Below are 22,050 nucleotides of genomic sequence, written 5' to 3'. Positions count from 1 at the left end.
GCGTTCTCTTGTCACCATTCACACAGGAGCATCCGCCGGTATACAGAGCGCCGCCATCGCCTGCGTTCCCTTGTCACCATTCACACAGGAGCATCCGCCGGTATACAGAGCGCCGCCATCGCCTGCGTTCCCTTGTCACCATTCACACAGGAGCGTCCGCCGGTATACAGAGCACGCCATCGCCTGCGTTCCCTTGTCACCATTCACACAGGAGCGTCCGCCGGTATACAGAGCGCCGCCATCGCCTGCGTTCCCTTGTCACCATTCACACAGGAGCGTCCGCCGGTATACAGAGCGCCGCCATCGCCTGCGTTCCCTTGTCACCATTCACACAGGAGCGTCCGCCGGTATACAGAGCGCCGCCATCGCCTGCGTTCCCTTGTCACCATTCACACAGGAGCGTCCGCCGGTATACAGAGCGCCGCCATCGCCTTCGTTCCCTTGTCACCATTCACACAGGAGCGTCTGCCGGTATACAGAGCGCCGCCATCGCCTGCGTTCCCTTGTCACCATTCACACAGGAGCGTCCGCTGGTATACAGAGACCCGCCATCGCCTGCGTTCCCTTGTCACCATTCACACAGGAGCGTCCGCCGGTATACAGAGCGCCGCCATCGCCTGCGTTCCCTTGTCACTATTCACACAGGAGCGTCCGCCGGTATACAGAGCGCCGCCATCGCCTGCGTTCCCTTGTCACCATTCACACAGGAGCGTCCGCCGGTATACAGAGCGCCGTCATCGCCTGCATTCCCTTGTGACCATTCACACAGGAGCGTCCGCCGGTATACAGAGCGCCGCCATCGCCTGCATTCCCTTGTGACCATTCACACAGGAGCGTCCGCCAGTATACAGAGCGCCGTCATCGCCTGCGTTCCCTTGTCACCGGGAATAAACACAAACACCTCCCCATCCAGATGGGATCTCGCCCTAGACTTCACAAGGTGCTCCGCAGACTGACAAAAACCAGATACTAAAGAGCGACCCCGGCCACAGGACTGAACGTCAGCTGTCAGTGGGCCAGGTGGGAAATACACATCCTGCTACGGGTTCCCCACATCCGCCACTGATCGTGTGAAATCTGCTGCACGCAAGTTACGTCCTCTGTTCTCTGACCCTCACCATTATTCCTCCTCTAATGGACTCTAGCATAATATACCCATAAAGTCCTGCCAAAGACTCTCCATCCTTCCACATAACACCAGTTATACCTGGTACACACGACACAATTTTCTGACTGGTTTACAGTCAAGAATGATTATTTAAACAGGTCCGATCTGGTTTCGGATCAATTTTCTGACAGATTTTCCGTTCACTACTGTGGAAGATCAATCGGAAATCAGATTGGACCTGTTGGAAATAATCGATCTGACAGTAAATTTGTGAGAAAATTGTATTGTGTGTAGAGATTAGAGGTAAAAGGGCCACTAATCGAATAAGTGAGAACGGGCACTTACAGTGCTTATAAACAGCGAATCACGATCGCTCGAAAATTGCGCTAGCGTTCTGCAATTGCTAGGGTGAATGGGCCCTAAAATCTACTAACAGAAAAAAAAATTGTAGCAGAACAGCATTCAAACAGTTAAACACAGCACTTTGTTCTTCAGAGGAAAGCTCCTTGTTTCAATGGGCAGCTTCTGGCCGCATCCAAAGAGGTGATAACATTATCTTTTGTTTACTTTACTTTGCTATATTCCTAGCTGTGCTGAAAATGAGCACTCTCTGCTGTAGAAGCAGAAAGAGCTGAGGAGTGATCACTAGATAGATTTTAATATATAAATACAGCAGCTATGCAAGAAAATGCACTGGCAGCTTTCAGAGCAGATAAACAGTACATTGGGAACTTTGTTACAAAAACTGCTACACGATGTAGCAAGTGGCAGTGTTCTCACTGCGCGATTGCGGTTAGCGATAACCGCAACCACGCTGCATGCAGCGGTTTGCCGGCGACTAACGTTCTGCGATTAGCGATTGTGAGTGGCGTGCAAAGCATGCTAATCGCGCTTGCTCCAAAACCGCCGCAGTGTCCAGTGATTTTTCTGCATTAATCGCGGGAAAATCACTCCCGCAAAACGTTTTGCGATTATAAGAACGGGCCCTTAGTAGCCGGGACCTCTGAGCTCTGCTGGCACAGGAAACATGTTGCTATTCTTGATTGGAGTCTCTGCTTGCCGATTCTGCCTTCTGAACTATACAGTATTCCCAGCGTCAGACATTGCTGTCTTCCAGGCTATCTCTTTGATATTGCAGGTCTATAGATAGTGTAGGATTAGGGCCTGAACACTTCTTTCAGCAATGCAGGCGCCCGTACACTATACACAGATGCACGCTGCCTGATATGCCGGATGGTATGGCTCCCTGCAGCTGTGCGCTGTTACTCCTGGATCACTGCTCAAGGCTATAATGTACCAAGGGGGAGTGTTAAAGATGCTTTTTACCGGGCCTTCTGTTTTACATTATACTGAAGAGCAGTGGAGAGCGGTGGCTGTGGCTGATGTCACTTTCATCCTTGCCAGAGAGACTTATAATGGTGAGTGATGGAGCAGTCTGGTCTCCTCAGCGCTCTGCATCTCCTCAGGGGTTGGGTCATACCACGCACTGCCTCCTCCCACGAGGAACGATCTCCCCCCTGCCCCATACCAAGATCTGCCCCCTAAACACAGATCTGCCTCACTATACACAAAGATCTTCCCTCCTTCCCCCCCACAACAAGATCTGCCCTCCTACACACAGATCTGTCTCGCTATACACAAAGACCTGCCCCCCTCCCCCATACCAAGATCTGCCTCCCTAAACACAGATCTGTCTCGCTATACACAAAGATCTGCGTCTTTGCCAGAGAGACTTGTAATGGGGAGTGATGGAGCAGTCTGCTCTCCTCAGCACTTTGCATCTCCTCAGGGGTTGGGTCATACCACTCACTGCCTCCTCCCACGAGGAACGATGAGAGGATGAGTGTCAGGGCATGCAATCCCTCCCGCCACCACTAAGGGCACTGTGGAAGGTCTGGCTGCTGTGATATGCGGCCCACTGCCTGAAGAGGGGGATAAACTTCCATACCTAGCAAAGTCATTTTCACAAGTTCATCAACTCGATGGCGAAAATGATGTGGAAATAAAAATGGCCATATTGTAAGCACCTGAATGAGGTCACAAAAAAAGACGCAATCACATGATTATAACCAGCCAAAGACCTACAAAACATATCACCCGTGTCACACGCGCAAAATTCTAATCATCGCTAATGGTCATGTGACTAAGGTGGGCGGAGTCTCCCTGTGTGGTTACATCAGAAGGTGAGCGGAGTCTCCCTGTCGGGTTACATCAGAAGGTGAGCGGAGTCTCCCTGTCTGGTTACATTAGAAGGTGAGCGGAGTCTCCCTGTCGGGTTACATCAGAAGGTGGGCGGAGTCTCCCTGTTTGGTTACATTAGAAAGTGGGCGGAGTCTCCCTGTCGGGTTACATCAGAAGGTGAGCGGAGTCTCCCTGTCGGGTTACATCAGAAGGTGGGCGGAGTCTCCCTGTTGGGTTACAAAAGAAGGTGGGCGGAGTCTCCCTGTCTGGTTACATTAGAAGGTGGGCGGAGTCTCCCAATCTGGTTACATCAGAAGGTGGGCGGAGTCTCCCTGTCGGGTTACATCAGAAGGTGGGCTGAGTCTCCCTGTCGGGGTACATCACAAGGTGGGCGGAGTCTCTCTGTCTAGTTACATCAGAAGCACCAGACATTCTGAGCCATTTGTTTACCACAAGGATAAAGCACCAGAAATGAGTTTGTGACGTACCTGCGATATCTTCCTTGGAGGAGACCAGGCGAGGGGAGCTGTTCCCAGGCTCAATCCTCAGGGATAATCTACAAGAGAGAAACAGAACACACAAACTTTCAATCCCGACATAAACTTTAAAGCGTATATAATATTCAATGCTGAAAAATTCTGTATACTTGCAGTATTATAGACTCCTCCTATTATTAAAATACTTACGCGCTACCCTCAGTATGTACAGTATAACTTCTTTTCTGTGCCTGTACTGATAGAAAACTAGCAGCAGTGTGTGGTGATCTCTGCTGCCTCCAGTATGTACAGTATAAGCTGTTACTCTGTGCCTGTACTGATAGTAAACTAGCTGCACTATGTGCTGATCTCTGCTACCTCCAGTATGTACAGTATAAGCGGTTACTCTGAGCCTGTACTGATAGTAAACTAGCTACAGTGTGTGGTGATCTCTGCTGCCTCCAGTATGTACAGTATAAGCTGTTACTCTGTGCCTGTACTGATAGTAAACTAGCTACAGTGTGTGGTGATCTCTGCTACCCCCAGTATGTACAGTATAACTTCTTTTCTATGCCTGTACTGATAGTAAACTAGCAGCAGTGTGTGGTGATCTCTGCTGCCTCCACTATGTACAGTATAAGCTGTTACTCTGTGCCTGTACTGATAGTAACCTAGCTGCAGTGTGTGCTGATCTCTGCTGCCTCCAGTATGTACAGCATAAGCTGTTACTCTGTGCCTCTACTGATAGTAAACTAGCTGCAGCATGTGCCATCTCTGCTACCTCCAGTATGTACAGCATAAGCTGTTACCCTGTGCCTGTACTGATAGTAAACTGGCTGCAGTGTGTGCTGATCTCTGCTGCCTCCAGTATGTACTGTATAAGCTGTTACTCTGTGCCTGTACTGATAGTAAACTAGCTACAGTGTGTGGTGATCTCTGCTACCCCCAGTATGTACAGTATAACTTCTTTTCTGTGCCTGTACTGATAGTAAACTAGCAGCAGTGTGTGGTGATCTCTGCTGCCTCCACTATGTACAGTATAAGCTGTTACTCTGTGCCTGTACTGATAGTAACCTAGCTGCAGTGTGTGCTGATCTCTGCTGCCTCCAGTATGTACAGCATAAGCTGTTACTCTGTGCCTCTACTGATAGTAAACTAGCTGCAGCATGTGCCATCTCTGCTACCTCCAGTATGTACAGCATAAGCTGTTACCCTGTGCCTGTACTGATAGTAAACTGGCTGCAGTGTGTGCTGATCTCTGCTGCCTCCAGTATGTACTGTATAAGCTGTTACTCTGTGCCTGTACTGATAGTAAACTAACTGCAGCATGTGCTGATCTCTGCTGCCCCCAGTATGTACAGTATAAGCTGGTACTCTGTGCCTCTACTGATAGTAAACTAGCTGCAGCGTGTGCTGATCTCTGCTACCTCCAGTATGTACAGTATAAGCTGTTATTCTGTGACTGTACTGATAGTAAACTAGATGCAGCGTGTGCTGATCTCTGCTACCTCAAGTATGTACAGTATACGCTGTTACTCTGTGCCTGTACTGATAGTAAACTAGCTGCAGTGTGTGCTGATCTCTGCTGCCCCCAGTATGTACAGTATAAGCTGTTACTCTGTGCCTGTACTGATAGTAAATTAGCTGCAATGTGTGCTGATCTCTGCTACCTTCAGTATGTACAGTATAAGCTGTTACTCTGTGCCTGTACTGATAGTAAACTAGCTGCAGTGTCAGCTGATCTCTGCAGCCTCCAGTATGTAACATATAAGCTGTTACTCTGTGCCTGTACTGATAGTAAACTAGATGCAGTATGTGCTGATCTCTGCTGCCCCCATTATGTACAGTATAAGCTGTTACTATGTGTCTGTACTGATAGTAATCTAGCTGCAGCGTGTGCTGATCTCTGCTGCCTCCAGTATGTACAGTAATCAAATCAAATCAAATCAAAGATAGCTTTATTGGCATGACCAAGATTCATTACAGGTATTGCCAAAGCAAGGGGAAATAGGGGACATGGGAGGGGGTGGGGTAGGGGGACAATGGCTAAGCAGTCTGTGGACATTTTTAGGTTTACAGTTCCGTTATGCTCCTCTTAGTCTGTGACATAGTGTGCAGCGATTGTCACTGTGGATTCATCTTCTCCCAGTAGGATATATGTTTTTCTCTCATCTTCTAGTGTGAGAAAGTCTGGGAATAGTTCCAACAATTTCTTAAAGTAAGTGTCCCTGGTTGCAGTATATTTGGGGCAGTGCAGCCGGAAGTGGCTTTCATCCTCAAGGGTCTTCTGCTCACCAGAGACGGATCTAGTGGAGGGGGGGGGGGGGGGGGGCGGAGGGCAGGCGGGTATCTTGCCCCAGGGGCAGTTTGTTGAATTCTTAAAAAGGCGGCAAAATTTGGACGGGGAATGGCAGTTTAGGCGCCAAAACCTGCTCTTTAGGTGCCAAAACCTGGTCTTAAGGTGCCAAAACCTGACCTTTAGGTGCCAAAACTGGATGGGGAATGGCAGTTTAGGCGTCAAAAACTGACCTTTAGGCGCCAAAACTGGATGGGGAATGGCAGTTTAGGCACCAAAACCTGACCTTTAGGCGCCAAAACCTGACCTTGCCCCAGGCGCACCTTGGTCTAGATCCGTCCCTGCTGCTCACAGTGTTGGCATAGTCTCTCCTCCCTGGGTTTGTATGCCTGTCTGTGTCTCCCAGACTCTATTTCCAGGTTGTGAGCACTCAGTCTGTAGACACTCAGGATTTTCCTCTCTTGAGAGTTTTGGAGCTTTTCCAGGTATGGGGCCATTTTATATTCTCTTTGTAGAGACTGGTATATGGCTAGCTTTTGTGACTCCTCCATTTTTCCACATAGTCCTCTTTGCTCTTGGATGTGGTGTTTTATCTGGACTTTTGTTATGACCTGTGGATCGGGGGTTGGAGGGAGTATAGAGCTGACCATGACTTTCAGTGCACACGGCTTTTCTTGGTCTTCATTATGCAGCATGGCTTTGTAGTGGGGTGAGTCAGGGCTGCTGCTCTGTAGGTGGGCCCAGAAGGACAACACTCTCTTCTGTATCTCAAGCAGTAATGGGAATCTCCCCAGCTCAGCTCGGCAGGCATTGTTTGAGGTACTCCGATGGACATGGAGAAGGTGTTTGCAGAACTCCAGGTGGAATATTTCTGTTGGGCTGGATTCCCATTTTGATTGGTCTGGGTAGATGGTGGGGCCCCATACTTCACTTCCATACAGTAGGATTGGGGTGATGACACTGTGGAATACTTTCAGCCAGACCTTTACTGGTGGTTTGAGGTGGTACAGTTCTTTCCTGATGGCATAGTTCGGCATGCTTTGGCTTTTAGGGCCTCCATGGCTGACTTAAGGCTTCCTGATTGGTTGATTTCCAGACCAAGGTAGGTATATTTATCAGTTCTGCTGATTTCACAGTCATTGAGTATAAAGGATGGGCTCTGGGCTGCCCTGTTTTTCCTCTGGAACACCATGGTTTTGGTTTTCTCTGTGCCTGTACTGATAGTAAACTAGCTGCAACGTGTGCCATTTCCCCTTTTTGGTCTCATTCTTGCTCCGTTTGCTGTGAGTTATGTACCGGCACTCGGAGTTTATAGTTAGAGATAATGAATGTCTCAGATAGTTCTCCAGCTGTGGGTGTGGCTTGTTCCCTTTTCTTTATATTTTGTATTAGGAGAATGGGGGCTTTAGTTATCCAGGGATCCCTCTAGTGGTGTCACATGTCCCTGACCCCGCCTGGAATGTGTCACATGACGCTTTGTTACAATTATGTGCAATATGTGACTTTTACTGCTTCAGCTGGTAATTAAACCAAACTATTTACAGTGCTTTATGTGTTACAGAAATAGAGCGGCCATCAAAATGCAGCAACTAGCGTGGCGAGCCTGGGAGCGACACCAGAGGGAGGAGATTATAGCCCCATAAACTGGTAATAACCATAATACCCGGGCATCGCTATCCCAGGAATTCACTCTCAGCTGTGCCCAGCGGAACAGAGACCCTCAACTATACAGAGACCGCCACTATATAGAGATCTGCCCCTCTAAACACAGATCTGTCTTGCTATACACAAAGATCTGCCCCCCATTTATTTATTTATTGTATTTATAAAGCGCCAGCATATTACGCAGCGCAGTACATTAGTTTAGGTTACAGACAATATTTAGGGGTGACATACAGCAATATGACAACCCAGGAATACAAGAGAGACCAGATCACACAGCACAGTATGAGTACAAGGTAATGCTTAGTCACTGGATGGAGCATGGAGATCACACAGCACAGTATGAGTACCAGGTAATGCTTAGTCAGTCACTGGATGGAGCATGGAGATCACACAGCACAGTATGAGTACAAGGTAATGCTTAGTCAGTCACTGGATGGAGCATGGAGATCACACAGCACAGTATGAGTACAAGGTAATGCTTAGTCAGTCACTGGATGGAGCATGGAGATCACACAGCACAGTATGAGTACAAGGTAATGCTTAGTCACTGGATGGAGCATGGAGATCACACAGCACAGTATGAGTACAAGGTAATGCTTAGTCACTGGATGGAGCATGGAGATCACACAGCACAGTATGAGTACAAGGTAATGCTTAGTCACTGGAGGGGAGCATGGAGATCACACAGCACAGTATGAGTACAAGGTAATGCTTAGTCACTGGAGGGGAGCATGGAGATCACACAGCACAGTATGAGTAAGAGGTAATGCTTAGTCACTGGAGGGGAGCATGGAGATCACACAGCACAGTATGAGTACAAGGTAATGCTTAGTCACTGGATGGGAGCATGGAGATCACACAGCACAGTATGAGTACAAGGTAATGCTTAGTCACTGGAGGGGAGCATGGAGATCACACAGCACAGTATGAGTACAAGGTAATGCTTAGTCACTGGATGGAGCATGGAGATCGCACAGCACAGTATGAGTACAAGGTAATGCTTAGTCACTGGATGGAGCATGGAGATCACACAGCACAGTATGAGTACAAGGTAATGCTTAGTCACTGGATGGAGCATGGAGATCACACAGCACAGTATGAGTACAAGGTAATGCTTAGTCACTGGATGGAGCATGGAGATCACACAGCACAGTATGAGTACAAGGTAATGCTTAGTCACTGGATGCAGCATAGAGATCACACAGCACAGTATGAGTACAAGGTAATGCTTAGTCACTGGAGGGGAGCATGGAGATCACACAGCACAGTATGAGTACAAGGTAATGCTTAGTCACTGGAGGGGAGCATGGAGATCACACAGCACAGTATGAGTACAAGGTAATGCTTAGTCACTGGAGGGGAGCATGGAGATCACACAGCACAGTATGAGTACAAGGTAATGCTTAGTCACTGGATGGGAGCATGGAGATCACACAGCACAGTATGAGTACAAGGTAATGCTTAGTCACTGGAGGGAGGCATGGAGATCACACAGCACAGTATGAGTACAAGGTAATGCTTAGTCACTGGAGGGGGGCATGGAGATCACACAGCACAGTATGAGTACAAGGTAATGCTTAGTCACTGGAGGGGGGCATGGAGATCACACAGCACAGTATGCGTACAAGGTAATGCTTAGTCACTGGATGGGAGCATGGAGATCACACAGCACAGTATGAGTACAAGGTAATGCTTAGTCACTGTCACTGTATGGAGCATGGAGATCACACAGCATAGTATGAGTACAAGGTAATGCTTAGTCACTGTCACTGGATGGAGCATGGAGATCACGCAGCACAGTATGAGTACAAGGTAATGCTTAGTCACTGGATGGAGCATGGAGATCACACAGCACAGTATGAGTGCAAGGTAATGCTTAGTCACTGGATGGAGCATGGAGATCACACAGCACAGTATGAGTGCAAGGTAATGCTTAGTCACTGTCACTGGATGGAGCATGGAGATCACACAGCATAGTATGAGTACAAGGTAATGCTTAGTCACTGGATGGAGCATGGAGATCACACAGCACAGTATGAGTACAAGATAATGCTTAGTCACTGTCACTGGATGGGAGCATGGAGATCACACAGCACAGTATGAGTACAAGGTAATGCTTAGTCACTGTCACTGGATGGAGCATGGGGATCACACAGCACAGTATGAGTACAAGGTAATGCTTAGTCACTGGAGGGGAGCATGGAGATCACACAGCACAGTATGAGTACAAGGTAATGCTTAGTCACTGGAGGAGAGCATGGAGATCACACAGCACAGTATGAGTACAAGGTAATGCTTAGTCACTGTCACTGGATGGAGCATGGAGATCACACAGCATAGTATGAGTACAAGGTAATGCTTAGTCACTGGATGGGAGCATGGAGATCACACAGCACAGTATGAGTACAAGGTAATGCTTAGTCACTGGATGGAGCATAGAGATCACACAGCACAGTATGAGTACAAGGTAATGCTTAGTCACTGGATGGGAGCATGGAGATCACGCAGCACAGTATGAGTACAAGGTAATGCTTAGTCACTGGATGGAGCATGGAGATCACACAGCACAGTATGAGTACAGGGTAATGCTTAGTCACTGGATGGGAGCATGGAGATCAGGCAGCACAGTATGGGCTTGATTCACAAAGCGGTGCAAAGTGTTTGCACGCCTGTGAAAAGCCCTTTATCACGCCTAAACTCAGTTTAGGAGTGATAAGAAGAAACTCGCGCGATCTCCCGCGCGCAAAGTTTTGCGCGCGTAGCGCACCGCGCTGCGCGCGCAGTGTACCCTGCTTCGCGCGCAGCGTCCATTGAGCCCTATGGGACTTTGCGCGCGCAGCGCGGTGCGCTACGCGCGCAAAACTTTGCGCGCGGGAGCTTCGCGCGAAGAGCAGCACAAATCGGTGATAACTCAGCTTTGCACCGCTTATCACGCCTAAAGTCTTTTAGGCGTGATAACTGAGTTATCACCGCTTTGTGAATCAAGCCCAATGAGTACAAGGTAATGCTTAGTCACTGGATGGAGCATGGAGATCACACAGCACAGTATGAGTACAAGGTAATGCTTAGTCACTGGATGCAGCATGGAGATCACACAGCACAGTATGAGTACAAGGTAATGCTTAGTCACTGGATGCAGCATGGAGATCACACAGCACAGTATGAGTACAAGGTAATGCTTAGTCACTGGAGGGGAGCATGGAGATCACACAGCACAGTATGAGTACAAGGTAATGCTTAGTCACTGGATGGGAGCATGGAGATCACACAGCACAGTATGAGTACAAGGTAATGCTTAGTCACTGGATGGGAGCATGGAGATCACACAGCACAGTATGAGTACAAGGTAATGCTTAGTCACTGGATGGAGCATGGAGATCACACAGCACAGTATGAGTACAAGGTAATGCTTAGTCACTGGAGGGGAGCATGGAGATCACACAGCCCAGTATGAGTACAAGGTAATGCTTAGTCACTGGATGGGAGCATGGAGATCACACAGCACAGTATGAGTACAAGGTAATGCTTAGTCACTGGATGGAGCATGGAGATCACACAGCACAGTATGAGTACAGGGTAATGCTTAGTCACTGGATGGGAGCATGGAGATCAGGCAGCACAGTATGAGTACAAGGTAATACTTAGTCACTGGATGGAGCATGGAGATCACACAGCACAGTATGAGTACAAGGTAATGCTTAGTCACTGGATGCAGCATGGAGATCACACAGCACAGTATGAGTACAAGGTAATGCTTAGTCACTGGATGCAGCATGGAGATCACACAGCACAGTATGAGTAAAAGGTAATGCTTAGTCACTGGAGGGGAGCATGGAGATCACACAGCACAGTATGAGTACAAGGTAATGCTTAGTCACTGGAGGGGAGCATGGAGATTACACAGCACAGTATGAGTACAAGGTAATGCTTAGTCACTGGATGGAGCATGGAGATCACGCAGCACAGTATGAGTACAAGGTAATGCTTAGTCACTGGATGGAGCATGGAGATCACACAGCACAGTATGAGTACAAGGTAATGCTTAGTCACTGGATGGAGCATGGAGATCATGCAGCACAGTATGAGTACAGGGTAATGCTTAGTCACTGGATGCAGCATGGAGATCACGCAGCACAGTATGAGTACAGGGTAATGCTTAGTCACTGGATGGAGCATGGAGATCACACAGCACAGTATGAGTACAAGGTAATGCTTAGTCACTGGATGCAGCATGGAGATCACACAGCACAGTATGAGTACAAGGTAATGCTTAGTCACTGGATGGAGCATGGAGATCACACAGCACAGTATGAGTACAAGGTAATGCTTAGTCACTGGATGGAGCATGGAGATCACGCAGCACAGTATGAGTACAAGGTAATGCTTAGTCACTGGATGGAGCATGGAGATCATGCAGCACAGTATGAGTACAAGGTAATGCTTAGTCACTGGATGGAGCATGGAGATCACACAGCACAGTATGAGTACAAGGTAATGCTTAGTCACTGGAGGGGAGCATGGAGATCACACAGCACAGTATGAGTACAAGGTAGTGCTTAGTCACTGGATGGGGCATGGAGATAACACAGCACAGTTTAAGTACAAGGTAATGCTTAGTCACTGGAGGGGAGCATGGAGATCACACAGCACAGTATGAGTACAAGGTAATGCTTAGTCACTGGAGGGGAGCATGGAGATCACACAGCACAGTATGAGTACAAGGTAATGCTTAGTCACTGGAGGGGAGCATGGAGATCACACAGCACAGTATGAGTACCAGGTAATGCTTAGTCACTGGATGCAGCATGGATATCACGCAGCACAGTATGAGTACAAGGTAATGCTTAGTCACTGGATGGAGCATGGAGATCACACAGCACAGTATGAGTACAAGGTAATGCTTAGTCACTGGATGGAGCATGGAGATCACGCAGCACAGTATGAGTACAAGGTAATGCTTAGTCACTGGATGGAGCATGGAGATCATGCAGCACAGTATGAGTACAAGGTAATGCTTAGTCACTGGATGGAGCATGGAGATCACACAGCACAGTATGAGTACAAGGTAATGCTTAGTCACTGGAGGGGAGCATGGAGATCACACAGCACAGTATGAGTACAAGGTAGTGCTTAGTCACTGGATGGGGCATGGAGATAACACAGCACAGTTTAAGTACAAGGTAATGCTTAGTCACTGGAGGGGAGCATGGAGATCACACAGCACAGTATGAGTACAAGGTAATGCTTAGTCACTGGAGGGGAGCATGGAGATCGCACAGCACAGTATGAGTACAAGGTAATGCTTAGTCACTGGATGGAGCATGGAGATCATGCAGCACAGTATGAGTACAGGGTAATGCTTAGTCACTGGATGCAGCATGGAGATCACGCAGCACAGTATGAGTACAAGGTAATGCTTAGTCACTGGATGGAGCATGGAGATCACACAGCACAGTATGAGTACAAGGTAATGCTTAGTCACTGGATGCAGCATGGAGATCACACAGCACAGTATGAGTACAAGGTAATGCTTAGTCACTGGATGCAGCATGGAGATCACACAGCACAGTATGAGTACAAGGTAATGCTTAGTCACTGGATGGAGCATGGAGATCACGCAGCACAGTATGAGTACAAGGTAATGCTTAGTCACTGGATGGAGCATGGAGATCATGCAGCACAGTATGAGTACAAGGTAATGCTTAGTCACTGGATGGAGCATGGAGATCACACAGCACAGTATGAGTACAAGGTAATGCTTAGTCACTGGAGGGGAGCATGGAGATCACACAGCACAGTATGAGTACAAGGTAGTGCTTAGTCACTGGATGGGGCATGGAGATAACACAGCACAGTTTAAGTACAAGGTAATGCTTAGTCAGTCACTGGAGGGGAGCATGGAGATCACACAGCACAGTATGAGTAAAAGGTAATGCTTAGTCACTGGATGGAGCATGGAGATCACACAGCACAGTTTAAGTACAAGGTAATGCTTAGTCACTGGATGGAGCATGGAGATCACACAGCACAGTATGAGTACAAGGTAATGCTTAGTCACTGGAGGGGAGCATGGAGATCACACAGCACAGTATGAGTACAAGGTAATGCTTAGTCACTGGATGGAGCATGGAGATCACACAGCACAGTATGAGTACAAGGTAATGCTTAGTCAGTCACTGGATGGAGCATGGAGATTAGGCAAGTTAGGTTCACTCAGATGCATAGCACGGGTTCACAGTAATGGAGGTGCATGATCAGGTAGGAGACACAAGGAGGAGGAGGACCCTGCCCAAAGGCTTACAATCTAGAGGGAGAGGTAGGGGACCAGAGTTCAGCTGTGGGTTTAGAGCACTTGTGAGGGGTAGTAGGCCAGAGTGAAAAGGTGAGTTTTGAGGGCCTTTTTGAAAATGGGGGATGGTCAGGCGAAGTTCATTGGAAGAGCGGAGTGAGCGGCTAGGTGTGTACCTCTGAGTAAGATCGGAAATGTAGGTTGGACAGGTTTTGTGGACAGATTTGTAGGTCAGACACAGTATCTTGAATCTGATTCTGGACTGGATAGGAAGCCAGTGGAGGGATTCACAGAGGGAAGCCGCCCTGGTGGAGCGAAGGGAGGAGTGGATAATTCTGGCTGCTGCATTCATGATGGACTGCAGTGGGGCTGTACGGGTCATAGGGAGACCAGACAGAAGGGCATTGCAGTAGTCGAGGCGGGAAATTATGAGGGCATGGATGAGGAGTTTGGTGGTGGCAGAGGTCAGGAAAGGGCGAATCTTACAGATGTTACGGAGGTGGAAGTTGCAGGACTTTGCAAGGTTTTGGATGTGGGGAGTGAAGAAGAGTGCGGAGTCCAGTGTGACACCCAGACAGCAGGCTTGAGAGGTAGGGTGAATGGTAGTGTGGTTAACAGTGACAGGCACATCTGGGAGGTTCAGGGATAGCCGGGGTGGGAAGATCATAAATTCTGTTTTGTCTAGAGTTAGTTTCAGGAACCTAGCGGACATCCAGGAGTAGGGACGAGTACTTAACAAGTTGCATGCAAGCTGTTACAGGAAACCAACATCCTCCAGTGGTAGACAGGTCATGTGTATGCTAGGTGAGTATTTTACCCCACAAGTGGGGCTTGCACTCTCGTGCAGGTAGGTACTTATCTGTTTTTAAGTAGCGCTGCTCATTTCCTTGCCATGATCCAGTCCAGTCCACTCCGGCCCACGTCTTACTGCGGACTGATGAACAGCAAGGCTTTTGGAGAAACTTTTATAGCCCTTTCCAGCTTTATGCAAGTCAACGATTCTTAAAGGGACTCCGAGCAGTGCAGAAACTATGGAAAGATGCATATCATTTTAAAGCTCTCTTTCTCCTCTTTCCAATGATATATAAATCACCGCCCTACGCCTTTTAGTTTTCGCTATTTCCGCGATTGAAATTGCCACGACCGCGATTTCGACTGCAAAAATAGAGAAAACTAAAAGGCGTAGGGCGACGATTTAGGGGTCGTCAGAAAGAGAGCTTTAAAATGATATCCATCTTTCCATAGTTACATTGTATTACACAGGGCGACTTTTTCTGCTGAATGGAGCTGCTGACTCTGAGAAAAAGTCGCCCTGTGTAATACAATGTAACTATGGAAAGATGGATATCATTTTAAAGCTCTCTTTCTCCTCTTTCTGACGACCCCTAAATCGTCGCCCTACGCCTTTTAGTTTTCTCTATTTTCGCGATTGAAATCGCGGCCGCAGCAATTTCAATCGCGAAAATAGCAAAAACTAAAAGGCGTAGGGTGGCGGTTTATGTATCATTGGAAAGAGGAGAAAGAGAGCTTTAAAATGATATGCATCTTTCCATAGTTTTTGCACTGCTCGGAGTCCCTTTAATCGTAGGTCTTCTGAGAGCTCTTTTGTGCGAGGCATCATTCACATCAGGCAATTCTTCTTGGGAAAAGCAAACTCAAAACTGGTGTATGTTATTATAGGACAGGGCAGCTGTAACCAACACCTCCAATCTCATCTCACTGATTGGACTCCAGCTGGCTGACACCTCACTCTAATTAACTCTTGGAGATGTCATTAGTCTCGGGGTTCACATACATTTTTCGCCCGCACTGTGAAAGTTTACATGGTGTGTTCAATAAAAACATGGAAACATTGAATTATTTGTGTGGTATTACTTTAAGCAGACTGTGATAGTCTATGGTTGTGACTTAGATGAAGATCAGATCACATTTTATGACCAATTTGTGCAGAAATCCATATAACTCCAAAGGGTTCACATACTTTTTATTGTTGCTTGTATTTCCTGTTAAACAATACCAGTTGCCTGGCATCCTGCTGCTCTCTTTGGTTGCAGTAGTGTCTGAATCACACACCTGGAACAAGCATGCAGCTTATCCAGTCACACTTCAGTCAGAACACCTGATCTGCATGCTGGTATTGCTTAAAAGGAAATAAATATGGCAGCCTCCATATCCCCTCTCACTTCAGATGTCCTTTAAATTCTGCATGTTTGCCTCAGATTAGTTTGCACTGGATTGGAGAATACTGTGTATAATGAGAGGTCCTCTCGCTGTGTCCATGGTTGAGGTTGTATATACTTCAGTAGGGGTTCTGCCTGTAAGCCTTGGTAAGGTGATTTCTGGACATTACGCCACCACCATGTCCACATTGTTCAGCCCTGACTCGAACATTCTCCTGTCCCGCCGACCCAGATGTAATAAGGAGGCATCAGGCGCAATTATTTCCTGCGTCATTTTCCCCACATCCTCCCCAAATTGCAGGCCAATCCGGCAGCATGACGAGAATGGATTTTTCCATTGATGTCAACCAAAAACACGGCCGCTCTGCCGCTGGAACAAGGGGTAGCACCGCCGTAAAGACAGCTCGCAATTTGCTGGGATTAAACGGGCTTAGACAAAACATACACAGCTTAGGGCTGAGGGCTGAGACCCGTCTGGAGGGGAACTTGTCATTGGCTGGCTTAAGACTGATTAACGCAAAACACGTTTGTCGCTGCACTGTACAGGCGGCCAAATTACCAACATGTGCGCAGTCACGGAGTCAGGATGGGCCCGGCGTTACAGACAACATGTGCGGAGTCGCACAGAGTCAGGACGGGCCCGGCGTAGAGAAAGGCTTGTAATTACACGACCGTGATTTTCCTAATTCCCTGTCAAACAAAACCGACTGCTAATAGGTGCTGGGAGATCGGCGCACACACAGCTCGGGTATTTTCACCGCAACAGTTTCCAGAAGACTCTCTCTGTTATTCACAGACTTTAATCAGATAATGACCCAAGAATTAAAACGTGCAGGAGGCGTGAAGGAGGTTCCCCAGGTATTATCTCATCTCAGTACAGAACTGCAGCCAGAATATAATGGAGATAAGGGGAGGGCGGAGATCTCAGACTTTTATTACTGTTTGTGCCAGACTTCACTTCCTGCCTATAATGAAATAAAAAGGAAATGAGAATATTTCCCAAACAACGTCTATCGCCTAAAACAATCCCTTGTGACCCTTTCAGGCAACAGTTTACCAGCAATGATTGTGCAGACCTGCTCACATGGCGTCCTATGGGGAAGGGGGGGGGGGGTTGGCAACACTTTAGAATCTGCAGTCAGGACAGAATTTGGTGGATGAATAATGGGGAATCCATTGGCATTGGGTGCAGCCTCTCCTGTGTACATAGCTCATCACATGTATGTAGCACGGGTTATACATGGCCATGGCAGAGGGTACAAGGAGGTCTACAGTTCAGGGCAAACACATGTAAAGAAAAAGGAGCTGTGAGGTTCTCAGATTTCTATATGGGATCTGCTCTCCAGATGTCAAGCTCCTACTCAAACTGTAGGCCTCAGTAGTCTCCCATGGACTTCTCCTCCTATGGACACCATCTCACTGTAGGGGATGTCCCTTCTGGACTCTCTCTCCATCATCGTGGGGCACTTTAACAGCACAAACCTTTGCCAGGAGCTGCCTCTCTGCAGACAACACACTGATTGCCCAACCAGGAACCAAAACACCTTGGACCACATTTCCATGGTCCTCAAGGATGCGTATAAGGCTACTTAGCGGGCTGCCCTAGGTAACGCTGATCACTGCCTAATCCATCTGATTCCCACCTACAAAAGGCATCTCAACACCACCAAGCCGACCATCATGACTGTCAAAAAGCGGAGATGGAAGATGCAACTACAGGCCTGCTTCAACTGCACTGACAGGTCAGTCCTGGAGGCACCCTGCATGGAGGAATGGACAGAGAACATCACCTGCTATATCAGCTTCTGTGAGGAATCGTACATCCCAATGAAGACCTTCATAGTCTTTCCTACAACAAATTCAGCTTAACGGCAACGTACACCATCTGGGAAAAGAGAAAGCACATAAACCCAGCAACCCAGAGGAGTTGAGGGAAGCCAGGAACACCCTGAACTGTGAACTGAAAGCAGGAAAGAGGTACTACTCCAACAAGCTGGGTCTTAGCCTGCAGTCCAACAACACTTGGGAAAGGCCTCAGGGCAACCACAAATTCAAACTCTCTCCTCAACATAGACTACCGAGTACCGTATTTGTGGAGGAGCTCAACTGTAAGTTAGAGCTAGGGATGCTCGGAAAATTCCGCGGAATTATAAATTCCGTGATTCCGGCCGGAATTAGGTTAATTCCGATTCCGGTAGTCAAATCGGAATTCCTATACCTCTCAAACGGAATTCCGCGGAAATTTTATAACTCCTCCTCCTCCTCCTCCTCCATCCATCCATCCATCCATCCATCCATATCATATCATGCAGTAGGGAATTGCAGATTTTCAAAACAGCTTATATACCATAGCTGGGATTTGAACCCAGGACCTAGTGTGTAGTAGGTACCTGTCCGACCATGACCCACACTACATGCTAAAGCTGGCGGTAGCATAAACCATACTTCCATTATGATCAATTCGATAGAAAAAGTAGCATGATTAAGGGTTTGTACTTTTTGAAAAGCATGCTTATATACCATAGCTGGGATTTGAACCCAGGACCTAGTGTGTAGTAGGTATCTGTCTTACCCTCTAGACCATGACCCACACTACATGCTAAAGCTGGCGGTAGCATAAACCATACTTCCATTATGATCAATTCGATAGAAAAAGTAGCATGATTAAGGATTTGTACTTTTTGAAAAGCATGCTTATATACCATAGCTGGGATTTGAACCCAGGACCTAGTGTGTAGTAGGTATCTGTCTTACCCTCTAGACCAGGGGTCCCCAAACGTTTTGGGTTGAGGGCCGGGTCAACATACTTCAGACCGCTGGTGGGCCGGAGTAAACATAAAATGATGTAGAAGTCTTTGCGGACCAGACAGTGAAGCATACCCAGGTGACAATCTGCAAGCCAATTGGACAGCAGTGTCACCTGATGTGGAATTTGATTGGAAACCAGCAAAATTTCTGCTTTCTGGCTTCCATGTGGATGGGGGGTGCTGCACTGCTATTCCATATGTGGACCACCAATATTTAAAGATGTAGCTGACTGCATTTATAAGCAATACATTTTCTGTGTGGGGGGCCGGTAAGAAAGCCTTAGGGGGCCACATTCGGCCCGCGGGCCTTAGTTTGAGGACCACTGCTCTAGACCATCAACCACACTCAGTGGCGTAGCTAAGGAGCTGTGGGCCCCGATGCAAGGTTTACAATGGGGCCCCCAAGTACTCTATACATAACAATGGATACGGCGCACCAAAACCTGCCAATGGCAACTACAGTGTCAGAGGTGCAAGAAGGGGATGAGGAACAGTTTGTTAATGATTACCAGTATTCAAAGCATCTATAACAGTTATTATTATGAGCACCGGATCAATAGAGAGCTAATACTGTAGTTGAGGGAGGGCCCTTTGGGGCCCCTCTGGCCCAAGGGCCCCGATGCGGTTGCTACCGCTGCAACCCCTATTGCTACGCCCCTGACCACACTCAGGGCCAGGCTTTAGCATGTAGTGTGGTCAGAGGTGGGACAAGGTCCTTCAGCACCCAAGGCTGAGACAGCAAAGTGTGCCCCCCCATCCCTCCCACCCCAGCTGTCACACACTGATTGCTATTACACTAAGAGGTGCCCCAGGGCCCCCCCCCCCCCAACCCCAACACCTTAATCTCTACTTATCTGGCTTGCAGTCGCTGCCATGTATCACCTTTTCTTATTTCTTTCTGCTTCAAACACAATTGGGAATGACAGCTGAATGAATTGTGCACCCCCTCCTACACTGCGCCCTGAGGCTGCAGCCTCTCCAGCCTCAGCCTTACTAGTGGGTAAGACAGATACCTACTACCATGCAGTGTGGTTCATGGTCTAGAGGGTAAGACAGATACCTACTACACACTAGGTCCTGGGTTCAAATCCCAGCTATGGTATATAAGCATGCTTTTCAAAAAGTACAAATCCTTAACCATGCTACTTTTTCTATCGAATTGATCATAATGGAAGTATGGTTTATGCTACCGGCAGCTTTAGCATGTAGTGTGGGTCATGGTCTAGAGGGTAAGACAGATACCTACTACACACTAGGTTCTGGGTTCAAATCCCAGCTATGGTATATAAGCTGTTTTGAAACTCTGCAATTCCCTACTGCATGATATGGATGGAGGAGGAGGAGGAGGAAAGAGAGAGAGAGAGAGAGAGAGTGTGAGTTTAAAATTTTTCCGACGGAATTCCGTATAACTGCCCCGGTATACCGTCGGAATGGAACGGTAACGGAATTTCTATATGACGGAATGCGGAATTGTGCCGGAAACGGAAATCGGCTATTCCGACCATGCCTGGTTAGAGCACCAATAGAATCATCTCGAGGACCAAGCAACAAATTCCACCGTACGTCTGAGTACCAATCCAACCCATCCCCAGGACCAGGCAATCACATACACACCCAGGGAATACTCCACCCCCAACAGGGAATCCCTCCCTCCATCATCCCCCCCCCCCCCCCTCCCAGTGCTAGTAGCAGTCTAGGAGGCCAACGTCCTATGGCACCTTCGAAAGGTCGAGCCTAGGAAAGCCTCAGGCCCAGATGGCACATCCTTAATCTGTCTAAGTACTTGTGCAAGTCAGCTGGCCCTCGTCCTAGCCTCCATGTTTAAATCCCTGTTGATGAGCAAAGTTCCCTACTGTTTTAAAAATACCAACTATCATGAAGACCTTTGAAAGGCTGGTTCTCAACCCCCTGAAGCACCTAACCTCTACTCTCCTGGACCTTCTCTAATTTGCGTATAGGGTGAACAGGTTCATAGAGGACGCCATTAATATCAGACTGGTGTATATCACAAAACATCTCGACAGACCAAACACCTACGCCAGGATCCTTCTCCTAGACTTCCGTTCCATTTTAACACCACTGGCCCAAGCGTCCTGCATGACAACCTAGCACAACTTGGTGTTGACCTCAGTCCATGCGTCTGGATCAAGGACTTCCTTACCAACAGGACGCAGCTAGTTAGATATGGCAGCTGCTCTTCTAGTGTAAGAATCACCAATACAGACGACCCGCAAGTGTGTGTGCTGTTCCCGATCTTTTTCCTCCTGTACACAAACAGTTGTACCTCATCTGCCGACTCTGTCAAGGTCATCAAATTTGCTGATGATACCACCACCTTTTTCAGTGAAAACTGAGGGCATGCATACTGCAAAAAGACTGAGCGGATCTGCAAGTGGTCCAAAGATAATAAGGTCACCCTAAATGCAGCTAAAACTGTTGAATTGACAGTGGATTTTAGAAGTCACCCACCCCAGTCTCCATTGGAGGTTCAGGGGTCTCCAAGGTACCAAGCAGTTGGTTCCTAGGCACAACCATCACCAACGATTTGAGATGGGGTGTGAAAACCATCATAACCCAAAAGAAGGCTCAGCAGAGGCTGTTCTTTCTGAGGCAACTGAGGAAATTTGGAATACCACAGGAGTTGCTGACCAGTTTCTATACTGCCACCATTGAATCTGTCCTTTACTCCATCATTCGTCTGGTTCACAGGGCACAAACTTCAGAGAGTAATCAGTGTGGCTGAGAAGATCATCGAGTCATTCCTGCACCTTCTCCACACATCTAAAATGAGGTCCAGGGCCAACAGGATAACGCACACCCCGTCCCACCCCAGCAGTCGTTTCTTCAGCCTCCTCGCCTCAGGCCGCTGCTACAGGACCATTCCCACCAAAACCTCCAAGCACAGGAACACCTCCTTCCCCAGTAAAACCTCCCAGCTTTCCCCATCAGCATCTTTGGAGTCCTAGTGTACTGCACCCATGACATACTTCCGTATATGTGTTCATACGTGTGCACGGTCATATGTTGTTCTGTTGTTAAATGCAGTGT

At 47.8% G+C, this 22,050-nt stretch overlaps 1 protein-coding gene across 3 annotated transcripts in view; it reads right to left on the bottom strand.

Moving 5' to 3' along the window:
- Positions 1–22,050, bottom strand: part of RALGPS1 (Ral GEF with PH domain and SH3 binding motif 1) — a 574,444-nt gene that overhangs the window by 107,804 nt on the left and 444,590 nt on the right. For all 3 annotated transcript variants that reach the window (XM_068249198.1, XM_068249199.1, XM_068249200.1), the window contains exon 12: positions 3,778–3,845. In XM_068249198.1, the coding sequence (XP_068105299.1) occupies positions 3,778–3,845 (68 nt within the window). The remainder of the gene's footprint in view (positions 1–3,777; positions 3,846–22,050) is intronic.

The sequence above is a fragment of the Hyperolius riggenbachi genome, chromosome 8 (assembly GCF_040937935.1).
Source record: "Hyperolius riggenbachi isolate aHypRig1 chromosome 8, aHypRig1.pri, whole genome shotgun sequence".
NCBI classification, from domain to species: Eukaryota; Metazoa; Chordata; class Amphibia; order Anura; family Hyperoliidae; genus Hyperolius; species Hyperolius riggenbachi.
This window is presented reverse-complemented; position numbering and strand designations above follow the sequence as displayed.